This window comes from Pristis pectinata, chromosome 23, assembly GCF_009764475.1.
Source record: "Pristis pectinata isolate sPriPec2 chromosome 23, sPriPec2.1.pri, whole genome shotgun sequence".
Taxonomy (NCBI): Eukaryota; Metazoa; Chordata; class Chondrichthyes; order Rhinopristiformes; family Pristidae; genus Pristis; species Pristis pectinata.
This window is the reverse complement of record NC_067427.1, coordinates 12269999-12284188: the sequence shown is the minus strand read 5'-3', so window position 1 is coordinate 12284188 and position 14190 is coordinate 12269999. Positions and strand designations below refer to the sequence as shown.

Sequence of the window (14190 nt, the reverse complement as noted above, 5' to 3'; positions counted from 1 at the left end):
CCCACCTCACCCTTCCCCCCCAGTTCTTCCATTCTTCCTCTCCCAACTTCCCCTCATTCCCATCCCCATCCCGCTCACGCACACTCCCCATGGTCACACGTATCAACGCCCCTCCCCTCCCCTCCCCTCCCCTCCCCTCCCCTCCCACCTGCTCGCCGCGCGCTCCCGGCGCCGCCGCTCGTCCCCGCCGGCGCGCCCCCGCCCGCCCGCTGTCAACCGTTGGCCATATTGTCAAACAGCTCTGTGGGCTGAGGAGCGGAGAACCATGAAGGGGAAATAAACCGTGAGCCGAATCCAGACAAAGCCTCCTCTTGCCGAGCGGATTATCCAGGCCACTCTTTCTGTCATTTGCCGGCGGTGGCGACTTTGTGGTTTTCGCTTCAGTTATTTTTTTAAACATTTTTAATTCTGGACTAACCCGCCGACCATGAGCTGGGGAACGGAACTGTGGGTGAGTAACAGAGGAGGAACACAGGGGGAAATAAACGTGGACCTTTATCAAACGCACGAAATATACCAGTTTCTCCTCAAAAAAACAACAAAAGGGGATGGTTTGAAGGAGACTGTTGCATTTATTTGCAGATCGGTTAAATATTACTTCCACTTTAAATATGTAGCCGCAGCACTTACCACGGCTTGGTTTACAATTGCTACATTTTGGTGTTACATGTTCATCTATCTTTAATTTCACGTAATGAAATTCTGTGACTGGAAGAGGTTGGGGGTGGATGTCAATGTTACCCGAAGCGCGGGGAGGACTGGAGGTTGTTTAATTACGTTTTTAGTGTTCAAACAGCGTTTTTTTAAAAAATCAGAATCCGATGGAAAATGGGCCGAGTTCTTTGAGCAAAGAAGAAACTAATTACTTGAATTGTTTTGCTATTGAATTGGAGATCCCGGTGTTTCTGGTTTAATTTGCAAGACAGCACGCATATTTAAAATTAAATTTTCAGTGTTGTACAAGGCGGAATGGCCGATTGAGCAAGAAGCAAGTCCTTGGCGTAGGGCAGACAAAGGTATTTTAATAGGTTGCAAGTTATCACTTACCCTCCCCCTCCCCCAAGATGAAGTGGGTAACGCGAAGGAGAAATGCTGCTGCTCACGTCTTGGAAATCCTTATGACCGGGGAATGGGGCCAGAGGCAGGGGGGCGGGAGAAAGAGATACTCCACATAGGCATCTGAAGGCCAAGGTCCATCAAAAAAAAAACTGCAGTAAAAATTGTGGATGGGAAAAGTGCAGGAGATCGAACGACTAGCTAGTGACAGTGACATGTGTGGATTCTTCAGTTTTCTCAAGACTATTTATGGCCCAAACACCAATGGATCTACCCTGCTAAGAATGCAGGAGAACCTATCGAGGACAAAGGTAGTCAGAGCCTGCTGGAAGAAGAACTTTGTTTGAGGAGATGTTTGATGTGATTGTCCTTGACTTCATCCCACAGTGCACTCTCTGCTATAACCCTGACAGTACGTAGCTTGGCAAGAGATTGAAATGGCAGAACTGATAGCAAAAAGCAGTAAAGCCTTAAGAACCAGTTGAAATCCCAACTGAAGTACTAATACGTTGTGAAGTGCTTTAAACAAGTTCATGATGTCATCTTCCTTATCTGGGAGGAGGACAGCATGCCATGGGCTCTCAGAGACATTATAATCATGACCATCTTCACTTGAGTCTAATTGTGATAATTACAAAGAGGTCTCCCTACTCTCTGCTTTGGGGAAAGTTATTATAAAGCTGTCTCCTCCCAATGGCTGAAGAGGTTCTCCCAAGAATTGCAGTGTGGATCCCGTCCATCGAGAGGTAAACTGGACATGATCCCCAAGCATAACAAATCTAAGAAAGCATCAATCACAGAACTTGGTGGTCTTTGATTTCACGGAAAAATTAACGATGTGAGATTAGAAGAACAGCACCTTGTATTCCACCTGGGCAGTCTACAACCCAATGTCATGAACATTGAATTCTCTAATTTCTGATAACATGCTCCTCCTCTGTCCTTTTCTCTCCCATTCTGATCTTCCCAGGTCCTCTCACACCCTCTTCTTTCCAAACCCACCCAGCCCGATCACCCACACACTCCTCTCACTGGGACCTCTATTCCCCATTCCCCCCCTGTACCCATCTGCCCACCACTCCTCCCTTATTTGGTTCCACTCTTCACTTTCCTTTCTTATCACACTTCATGACCTATAGCCCTTTGACTCCATTTATCACTTCCCAGCCTCTGTCACTATCTCTACCCTTCCCTCCCCCACCTAACTCCAACTGCCAAACAACCCTTCTCCCTTACCTCTTTAATGGATATCTCCCCTCTACTCTTTCAGTCCAGATGAAGGGTCTCAACCCAAAATGTCAACTGTCCATTTCCCTCTACTGATGCTGCCTGACCCGCTGAGTTCCTCCAGCAGCTCGTTTCTTGCTCAAGATTATGAAGAATCCTCCTCAAATTAGGCTGCCTTCAGAAATGTGTTATCATTTTTCCACATCTGCTACATGATTTGAACCAATAGGACCAGCCCAGACCCAATTTTAGTACAAAATTGGATCAGACAATGCTGGGTCATCATGCCAAATCTTTTCTCAATCTTCATCACTGCAATACTCAACTCCAATGAGTTTTCCACTGGAGTGGATTTAATTTACAGAATGAAGAGCAAACTATTCATCCTTTGTCTCTATCCCTGCTTCAGTAATTGGTTTACAATATGCAGACTGTTGTTGATGTACACATTGCGAACTAGAGGCCCACAGCTGCCAAGCTGCCCTGCCACACATAACTGCCTCCCAATGATTTATGTTCACAATATGACCAGGAAGTCTTGAATCACTTTCTATATCCCTGGGTGCTCTTCTAAGCAAAGATAGGCATTGATGACAGGATTTACCCCTATCTTCTGTACGTTAGGTCAGCCTTTGATCCACTAAGGGAAAGAGTGGTCAAGACCTCAAAGTTGGTGCCAAATTCGTGGTTTATTGTGTAGCTGTGATTCCCTGCCTCCTGTCTGGTTCAGAGACATGGGCGACAGATGATAGGCACCTCAAATCACTGGAGAAGTGCTACAAATGCAATCTCAAAAATCCTGCAAATCCTTTTGTGAACCATTGTTAATGTCCTTTCCCTGGCTAACAAACTCAATATCTTGATACTGACCAATTGCTTGATACTAGAATCCTGAAACAGGTGCTTTACTCTGAGCTCTGTCGTGGGAAGAGATTTCAAGGAGAGCAGAAGAAAACACCTCAAGATGTTCTTGGACTCTCTTTTTAAAAAATGTTTCCAATCCTCATTGATTAATAGGAACCCCTGGCCTAAGACTACTAAAAATGGAGAAGGGACACTTAAAGTTTCTATGATAGGAGGATACTGAGAACATATCCAACAGCAGAAGTGACACACAACATCCCAAATGATTCACTCACATTACATAAAGCACCATCTGCCCCATCTGTGTCTGCTGATCATACAGTGGTCTCTTCAGCAACCTTTAGAACCCATGGAACTATTGTGTAGGCAAGCCATCCCTGACTCTGAGGGACAGCCAAAGAAAAGGGATGCAAGTGGCAATGATTGGCTGTACTAAACATAATGCATTAGCTTCTTCAAGAAAGTTTTTATAGAAACCTCTATTAGATTTGCTTGAGTTATAAATAGTTATCTCAGAAAAGTGCAGAGCAGATGGCTGAAAAACACTTTGTTAAAGGAAGTCGTTACTGTATTGTGAACATAGGAAATGAGTGTCAGTTAATACAAACTTTGTACTCAATGATCTGAAGTTTATAGTATGAGAGTAATTTGGTTTCAGTTTTTTGAACGAGTCGTGGCTGGTTGGATTGAAATGGTGATTGGTAATTTGTAAGAAAATTGGGTTTTGTACGTTAGTGGAGAAGTTGCAAATATGGCATTGTAATTCTGTGTAACGTTAGATTTGGTGTAGATTTGGTGTATTAACTGTTTTTCTGATAGTGATGTTCTAGTTAATTTAAAGTGATTATTTGAGAATTTATATCCTTCGCTAATCCAATCAGGTACTTGCAGGCAATATTCTAGCTAATAATTGCAATTACATTCTGTGAAGTAGGGTAAAGTTTTATCTTACAATTGAGGATTGGCCCCAAATTACCACCTCTTTATTACCGGTATACGCTGTAATAGCTTTGGATAGATGTTTAAATGGGTTCTTTTGGTTACTTTATTATGATGTCATTCAGACCATTTTCTTATTGTTATTATGACTAGAATGAATTGTAATAGTAACGACATTTGCAAGTTGATAAACAACTTTGGAACAAATCTCTGATTCAATGGCCCTTTATATCATGTGCTATAGTGATAATAGTTATTTGTATGCTTTGTTATATGGTAATAATCACTGGCTTTCACCATGATAGCTGTTGCTGCTGTTATGTTGTAACTATGTCCTGGAATAGGATTGCATTCTAATATTGTCGATTACTTGCATTTGATGGCCATGTTCATTTTTCTTCCTATGTGATACCTTGTGCTCAAGGCGGTTTTCAATTTCATATGGTCATGCCTTTATCATTTATAGAATAGACAATAGAAGCACCTTGACAATTTGTCAGAGAATGCAGACTTTTTTTGTTATGATCCTTCAATTAAAATCTGCATTGATGTCATCAAGAACTCAGTAAAATAATTGATTAGTGAATGTGAATTTTTAAATTGTGACCAAGCAAACTGCCTTAAAATTATAGTTCTGTGTGTCTCAACTTGGATTTTTTCTCGAGCTAGTGTGGACTGCAGGTCATATAATATGAGATATTGTATTACCTTTGTCATTTTAGGTAATCTTTTACAAACCCAAGTCAGCAAAGTTGGCAATATGTTCTCATAAATAGACTACACTTATACTACAATTTCTCTGGGTGTTCTATTTTGTGATTTCAATTAATATTTGAAGAAAATATTCTGTATCTAAAGGAGTTTCTAATGTTAAGTAAGCTGAAACCAAATACTCATTCTCATTTAAAAACTGCTTAACAATGTTCAAAATGCATTTTGTGTACACGGAGACACTTAAAAAATAAAAATCCTTTACATATGCTTTGTTAAAAGACAAAATAGTTCAATGAAATTAGCTTAAGTTATGGGATTCTGCTGACTTGTTTCTCACCTCATTGAATTTTGACTTAATTGCTGGTCTTACCAGAAGTTGAACTACTGACTAATATCTAAAATCCAGTGTCTGCAATATAAACTTCAACATTTTAAAGACATAGGAGGACATTGGATAAAGACAGAATCAGAGAATTGCAAAAATTAAATGGGCATGGTGGGTGCTTTGCAAATAATTGTTTTGGTGTTCCCCATACTTCAAGAATACCTCTTGGGTTTTCTTCTCAAACATTGTGAGCAATATTGCAGAAGATTGCCCTCAAACCTTCAGTCTAGCACGAATCAGCTGCAACTTAAAAAAAGATCAAGGGGACTTTTTTTTCGTAGCCATCTAAAATGAGCCAGAAATTTACCTGCATCCATTGACCTATCAACGGCACCTAACCTCAAGATTTACAACTGGACTTGGTACTTTTTAGAATAGCTTAAAAAAAGTTTTTTCTTTGGTAGAAGATGTAGATTTTTTTTTTACCTCATAATCTGAGTATATTTTAGTGAGTAATGCAACAGGAAGTTGGCTAAAATACATATCCTGTATTTGGCATCCCCACTACACATGCAGTCACAGAAATTGACAGCACAAGGGGAAGCCTTTTGTCCAATTCTGTCTGTCATTGCACCTTGAAAGAGGAATTATGATTAAGATCATATCACTGCATTTTGTTCATAACCCTGTAAGTTTCTCATCCTCTAGTTACCACCTTGTTCTTGTTTTAAAATGATTTGTAATATCACTTCCATTTTTTTGAGGCAGGAGGTTGCAGCTCCTAATGAGTGAAAATATCTCTCATCTCTTTATGAACCTTTTGCAAATGATTTTGAATCTGTGATTTCAACTTGCAGTTAATTGGTTCAAATAGGAGCAAATCAGAGCAAATCTTGATTTTGTATGCACATGCTACATAAGCACACACCCCTGAAATTATATTATTTGACCTTAACAAAAAATGCAATTAATTTAAACCTAACTCCAGCTTAGTTTATTGCATTGCTCAAAACACTTTCTTTAGGAATGTTATGGAAAAAATATCCCAGATGTATGCACTCCTCTTGTAATGAATCAAACATATCTAAAGCTTAACAATACCATCAGTAGATTCTGAAACATCAGTCTGAAAGAAAATAAGTTTGTCTGTGAAGATCAGAACAACCCGTTATATCATTCAAACATTTTGAGCAAGTTACAACTTTGAAGCTCAGTCTATTACTTTTGATCTATTTTCAAAGCAATTGATCATTTAAAATACTGATAACGGCTGATGATTTGTTTTAATTTTAGAATATGGAATACTTTACAATTCTAAATTATAGAGACTAGATAGATAACTGGTTAACATTTTTTCCCTCTGATACTTGGGTTTTCATCCAGCTTGGCAAAATAGCATGACTTTTTCTGACATTGTACAAGTTTTACTGGAACATGTTTCAAATGGCTTTGGGCATTTTCTTGTGCATTACAGAAATGGCACATTGTTTGGATTAAGTTGGCATATCTTCGAATAGATTGTGTGAGAAATGAAAAAGATAAGCTTGCTACTTTTCTTTTAAGTGGGGAAAAGTTCCATTCCCCAGCATAGAGATCTCTGAACACAGGAATAAGGAATAAAAAACAGAAAATACTGGAAATATTCTGCTTTGTTAATTCTGTTCTGCGCTTCACATTTTGGGTCAATGACCTTTTGTCAGAAAAGGAAAAAATTAGAAAACTTGCAGAGAAGGGAAAGGGGTGGGGCAATTGCAGCCTTCATAATCTTGTGTCATCCATTTTCTCTTGGCCTCCATCCTATTACAGACATTTCCTTTGTTCTTCCCACCCCTCGACCTCTCAGCAATTCAAAACGTGCCTGTTTTCAAAACTTTCCCATTTCTGATGGAAGGTCATTAACCAGAAATGTTTTTTTTCTCCGTAGAAGCTACCTGACATGCTGTGTATTTCCAGCATATTCTGTTTCAATTACATATTTAGAGTGTGTGCAGTTTTTGCTTGCTTTAATTTTAAGAATGGAGTCACTGCTTGAATAACACAAGTATAAATTGGGTAAAGGAACAAAATAATCTGGGAATACAGAGCAGCAATACAGATTAATGGTGCAATTAAAAATGGAGAAACAAGCACTGGAATTGAGATGTGCAGGGAAAGAATCAAAAAGCAGGTATGTTGAGTTAAATTTGTGCATAGAACTTTGGTTAAACTGAATTTGAAATGCTGCATAGCAGTTATTTATAATAAGGCATTGGAGGAGGTGCATGAAGATTTAAAGAAATGATGGACTGTTGTTCATGCCATGACTATCATTTAGGACAGGCTAGGATGTTTGGACAGAGAAAGGTAATTAGATTAAGCTCTCTGGGTAGAAATAGAGATTTTGTTTCAAATGGAGATCTCTAACTTAATAAAGAGAAATTGCTTCACCCCAAAAAAAGTAAAAATGAGGAACTTGCTGCCACAAGGAGAGGTTGAGCAGAATACCCCTTAAGGATAATTTAAATTAGCATGCAGAAGAAAGGAATAGAAGAGCATGTGAAGTGGACACAGGTGGGGGAGGGAGTTACTGAGTTTACACTAACTGAAAAAGACTGTTTCTGTGTGTCAGACTTGATGGTAAACTGTGGTGAAAATTGTACTCGTGGTTTCATTTTGTTGACCTTTTTGTGCATCATTATTGTAAAATGTGCTTTTAAGTTTGTCCAATAATAATTTTACTTTTCGTTTAGGGAAAATCTCATTTTGTTGGTGAATTTAAATCAGTTACTTACTCATTTTCAAAGTATTAAATGTATACTGTCACTCTATAAAACCACTTAATTTAATAGTTACCTGACGTACAATAGAATTTGTATCTTTAAATCAATGTGAAGATGTAATGATAAGATTTGAGTGCGAGCATTAGTCAATTAACTTGGTGGCCACAGCTAAAATTTACTTCAGCACTTATCAAGCAGAAATGGCAAGGATGCCTTTTTCAAATTAAACAGGAGTGCATTGAGCAATGATAATAATGTTGACTTTTAACCACAATCAAAGGCTGGCAATAAAGGAAAGTTATCTGAAATTTATCTTGTAAATTGCAGCGAGTGCTTGCCTTACTTTTGTAAACTGTGAAATGACTAGTGATACTCTGTTAACTAATTATCTACAGGTTTATAAGAAAAGGCAATTGAGTGCTAACTTGCTGTGATTGCACATTGTTGCTTAATGTAGCATAAATTTTTATTTTAAAGACAATTATTTTGTGCACTGTTTTTCCTTGAATTATCTGTATACATTGCACACCTTGGATATTTTTTATTTTGTATTTTTTCATTGAAGAACATTCTGGAGAATGAATGCCAAGAATAAAATCAGCTTTTTGAGATTTATTTTCAAACTGGCATTTGAACTCATGTTCTCTCAATTATTATTACTTGTTTCTGGGTTATTTGACCTGCACAAAACCATTACCATGCCCACATCTAATGTGTACCAACCTTGTTTAAGTGTTTTGGCAAATGCAATCAAGTTTTAATACCCACATAGGTCAGAAAGATTTACCAGACTTTTGCATGTGAAAATATTATTTTAATTGTGCTTAACATTATACTTTCATTCTACAATCACACTTGAAATTTTCTGCATCTTGTTAACTCTATTCCATACACTTTTACCAGTTGAGCTGGTGGAAGAATTAATTTTCATCTTTTTAGTAGACATACGTAAAAAAAGAATAGGAGTTCTTGGAGTCTGAGTGCAAGAATGACCTTGCAGACAAGCTTGCCAAACTGTATTTGGAACCACATAGGCGGAGGAATTATCTTGAAGTTGCCTGAATTCTAAGAAAGTAGAAGGATCATCTTATTACTGCCTTTTTTAGACATAACCTGACAGGAAATTGGTATTGGTGATATGCTGTGATAATGATTTTAACCCCTTTAGTACTGAATAGAAACAGGCTTTTTCAGCTCAGTTTGTGGATTTATGGTCCACTGAAGCCCCCATGTGCCCATTTCACATGCTCTTCTATTCTTTTCTACTTTGTGCTAATTTAGATTATCCTTAAGTGGTATTCAACACCCATCTTACCTTGTGGTAGCAAGTTCCACATTTTTATTTTTTCTGGGTAATTTTCTCTATATTATTATTTCTGATCTCCAGTTTTTCATGAAGCAAGTTTGTGGATACCATTTGAATTTGAGTTTGCTCAGTTGTCACAGATTGCACATTGAATGTCCTAAAGCCGAGAGCATCCTAAGATGCCTCTCTGTAAACTATTAGATGATTGTATCTTTTAACCATTAAAATAATTACAATTGGTGAGAAATCTGTTAATAAGACCTTAGTTAATGAGTTCTGATGGATAGGTGAGTGCAGTTCGATTTTCTGAGAATACTAAATTATGATGTATTGCAATTCATTGAGAACTTTGGGGTAGCAAATTATTGTTTTCATTAGACTTTGGTAATGTAAGATCAGTGGGAATAATTTGGATATTATTGACTGTGGTTACTAAATTTTTTTTCACTAAGTTTCGTGCAAACTGAATTAGTTTACAACCCTCTTTGTGACAGTGTTGAAGATAAGCAACTACACATTTAAATTTATCCTGATTGTAAAACAGGGTTGTAGAGTCACCAGAAGTTTTGGGAACAGACAAGTGTAATTTGTTCTTAAAAGGGTAATTGTGGCATCTAACCCATTTACATCAAGGTATAGATACCAAAAAAACTTGCTGGTTTGAACAAGAAAATTATGCTAAACTTTTTGATTAGCAGAGCACACAACCCTGTATGTATAATGGTGCTGAGGTGGAGGTGGTTGCGAGCTCCAAGTTCCTAGGCGTAAACACCAGTAACCTGTCCTGGTCCAGCCACGTAGATGCTATGGCCAAGAAAGCACACTAATGCCTCTACTTCCTCAGAAGGCTAAGGAAATCGGTGTGGGTCAAGTTCCCATTGACCCACAGCAATTCTTATAGATGCACCATAGAAAGCATCCTATCCGGATGCATTACAGCTTGGAAAGGCATCTGCTCTGCCCATGACTGTAGGAAATTGCAGAGAGTTGTGGACACAGCTCAGTCCATCATGAAAACCAGCCTTCCCTCCATAGACTCTGTTTACACTTCCTGCTGCCTCAGGAAAGCAGCCAACAAATCAAAGATTTTTTCCACTCTGGATATTCTCTCTTCTTCCTGCTTCCATCAGGCAGAAGATACAAAAGCTTGTAAACACGCACCACCAGACTGAAGGACAGCTTCTCTCCCACTGTTATAAGACTTTTGAACGGACCTCTTGTCCTCACAATCTACCTTGTCACGGCCCTTGCACCTTTTTGCCTACCTACACAGCACTTTCTCTATGACTGTAACAATATATTCTGCATTCTGTTATTGCCCTTCCCTTTTCTACTACCTCAATGTAATTATGTTTTGAAATGATCCGTATGAATGGCATGCAAAACAATTTTTCACTGTGTCTCGGTACATGTGACAATAATAAACAAATTATCAATTACCAATCTCAGATTATAATATAATTTAGTTAAACTGTTTTGTCCAATTCTAGTTACCAGACTTTATGAATAATATGAAAACCTTAGAATGTGTCCAGAAGATTTACCCAAATAGTACCAGAGATTAAGGACTTGGATTGAGAGAAAGGAAAAGGCAGGATTGTTTTCCTTTGAGCACAGTAAGTCAAGTGAAGATTCAGTAGAAGTGCTAAAATTATCAGGTGTTTTGTTAATAAGTAAGGAGGAGCATTTCCTAATGGCAGAAGGGCCAACAATCAGAGGAAATAGTTTTAAGATCATTCTTTCCAGTTTTTTGCAGTCCTTTAGTTTGCCAAGTACGTTATCTGGCATGCATTGCCTGAAAGGGCAGTGGATGCAGTTTCATTAGTTTCTCTTGAGAGAGAATTGAATAAATACTTAGAGGAAGTATTTGCAGATTCAAAATGTGAGAGAGCACAGGTGAATGGGACAAATCTGATATTTCTTTCATAGGTGCTGCGTGCCCAATAGGCTGAATAGTATCCATCTGTGATTTTGTGGTTTTCATACAAAAACCCTGCTTAGAGAAGGAGTAACAGCCTGAAAATTGTTCAGAATTCCGTATTATGTTAACCTGTGCCAAAGAATTGGAGAGGCAAATGTGATCAAATGATGATGGCAGCATCCCAATCATCAAGTTGGGCGTTGTTTTTTTACACGTATCCTTTCACCTTTTCCTTCTTTTAAGGGGTTCACTTTGTTCCACATACCATGGCTCTTAAAATTCCACTGGCCAATGACTACTTGAAATCTCAGTGGTCCCCACTATTGCCTCCCCACCCCCTCTGGGGCAATTCCTTTACCAAATCAAAATGGTGGATCTACACAGTGATATAGTTTTCGTGTAACCTTTTTTTTAACCATTTGTACATTGGGGAAATGGAAATTTACATGTTAACTTACAAAAGTGTGAATTTTGCACAATGCCTGGTCTCTGTGGATGATTCATGCACAGATTTGATAGCTTATAGAAACTGTTCCACACAAGGGAAGCACCTGCTATTATTGCATATGAAGTAACAAAGTTGCTTAAAATGACTTTTTTTTTGCTGTTTGTTCCATTTTTTTTGTATGTCAATTCTTCAGCTGTGAGAGGGCACTGTTGTGATAGCTCCAATTTCCGCAGTAACCATTGTGTCTGAGATTTTGATGGTTGTGCCAATTAATTGCTTTCTGCTGCAGGCCAGTGTCTGTTCAAAAAGCTGATTAGACTGTCCAAATTTATTTTGAGTTGGTCACCTGGAGCAGACCGCATATTATTCTTTGTTACAACAGTATGGGGTAGATTTGATCTGAGACTCCAGACCTTGTGTTTATTTTGGTAAATTTTCAAATTTTATAGCAATTATAATATCTTCAGATTAGACTAAACTTGGCAGTGCAAAAATGGTGACAAAGATAGTTGCAGACTTAAAGATAATATTGTTAGCATGGCAGAAGGGTTTCAGATGGAGGTCAGTGTGAAGAAATACAAAATATTTCTTGAAGAGAGCTAACACCTTTTGTATCAATTTCAATATATCCTTTAAAGGTGGATAGTTTGATTAGTGAATATTCAGACTCCCAGGGATTGATAGTTTTAACTTGAAAACTCCTTTAGAGTCTTGTCTTCCAAGAACCTTTTAAATCAAAATAGCTTATGACAAAATAGCCTTTTTTATACCTATCCAGCAGCAATTTTCGTTTATTTTTGATATTAGTTCTTTCATGTACTGTGATGGAGAGGAACCATTAATCTAACTTTAATTTGTTTGATCCACAAATTCGGCTCTCAATTGCAGAGATTTAACCTTTTTTACACATTTCCTTGGGATCAAGGATAACTTTCTTCCGATTAAATTTTGTGGCTTCTGCGATGACTGATGAGGCCAATGGAAGAACTGAAGACTTTTCCACAGATGGGGCAGGAGATGCCTGATATGTTGGGTAGGTAGTTTGAGATGATGTGCTCCTTCCAGTTTATGCTGGGTTTCTGTGTGCTCTTGACACATGCCGACCGAATGCTCCTCCTCCTTCTGGAGCAATCTTAGGCCAAAGATTCCCAGAAGTCAGAACTTTTAAAGACAAGTCAAAGAAAAGCTTGCATTTTTCACTAATTTTTTTGTCCTTGTTTTCCTAATTGAGCGTTAACTAATTAAGCAGTTTGTGCAAACAATCATCATTTGGAACCATAAGATGAGAAAATGGTTTTCAATTTAATTCTGAATGCAGGTCCTACCAGCTTATGAATGCCCGACTTATGTACAGCCCGTAGATAGGAACGAGAGTTTGAGAGACTGGCAGTATGGATTTGCCGCCTGGGAATTCCGCTTGTGGCCGCATTTTTGATGTGCAAATTGTTCGGTTTACAAGCAGTTCACAGGAACAGAACCCTGCCATAACCTGAGGATGACCCATATCTACTTTTAACATAATTTGTGTAATTCATGCAATATTTCTTCTTTATTTTTTAAAGTAGAACTGCAGGGAGATATTGACCAGTGATTTATGACAAGTTACTGAACAGCTTAATCTAATGTAACCACTGTGGGTTTGGTCAGAGGGAAAAACATGAAGCCAAGGATTATGAATTAAAATGGCATGTATAAATTGAGTTTGTATAAATTCAGATCAATGAATTGACATGAGAGTCAGGAGTTTAGTGTTTATCCAATGAAACATTCAAATCCTATACTCGCTTTTGAATGAGAAAGTAGGATTTAATCCTTGATGCATTGCATATTAATTTATTCATCAGGGTATTTTTTTCTTGTTTGGTTGATAGGGAAAAACGACTGAATAGATTTGATTATTGATACATAAATATAAGTTTAATTCTGTAACCTCAGTCTTCAGAGTTTGATATGATTGGCAAAAAATTAAGAACTTCATTTCCTTTTACTGTTAACACATATATTTTTCAATAATTTTGAAGTTTTGTAAAAAAAAAACTGAAATTAAATTGCCTTTCATTCGGAGAAGATACTTGTGGAGCCTATTTTTTAAGATCTTCAAATTAAATAGTGAAAGGTGGTGGTAGAGAGCTATCTTTGTCAGATTAGGACACTAACAGTGGTGTTTCCATAAGGGCTAGTTTGTGGTCAATTCAATTTTTATAAATGATCTAGACGTGAATACAAGGATGAATTATGACAAAGAAAGTTGTAGACTAATGTCAGTTGTCTGGTTATGTAAGCAGAAGGATTTCAGATGGAATTCTACATGAAGAAATGTGAAATACATCTCTCAGGGAGGACTAATACCATAGAAAGAGCACAATTTTTATAGTGTACATGAACAGGGAGACAGGAGTGGCAGTCAGGTTGATAAGTTGATCAAAAAAACAATTGTTTACTTGGTAATAATAGCAGGAATTGATTATTAACAGAAAGTGATCATGCTGGAGCTTTATCAGTCACTGAATTAGGCCCCAACTGGAGTATAATGAACATTTCTGGTTACTACACTTGAAGAAAAGGCATTAGAAAGGGTTGCTAAGTTATCATAGTACAGGCATAATATTCTTCAGTTGTTAGGGAAGCTTG

At 37.8% G+C, this 14190-nt stretch overlaps 1 protein-coding gene across 11 annotated transcripts in view; it reads left to right on the top strand.

The window, feature by feature from the left end:
* Positions 1–219: 219 nt before the first annotated feature.
* The window catches only part of LOC127581968 (formin-binding protein 1), a 165156-nt gene continuing 151185 nt past the window's right edge, over positions 220–14190 (top strand). For 3 of the 11 annotated variants that reach the window (XM_052036782.1, XM_052036780.1, XM_052036778.1), the window contains exon 1: positions 7166–7292. In XM_052036782.1, the coding sequence (XP_051892742.1) occupies positions 7266–7292 (27 nt within the window). In that variant the 5' untranslated portion in view covers positions 7166–7265. Of the gene's footprint in view, positions 452–7164; positions 7293–14190 lie in introns of those variants that run through there. The other 8 variants (XM_052036785.1, XM_052036784.1, XM_052036781.1 and 5 more) reach the window with 6 other exon arrangements.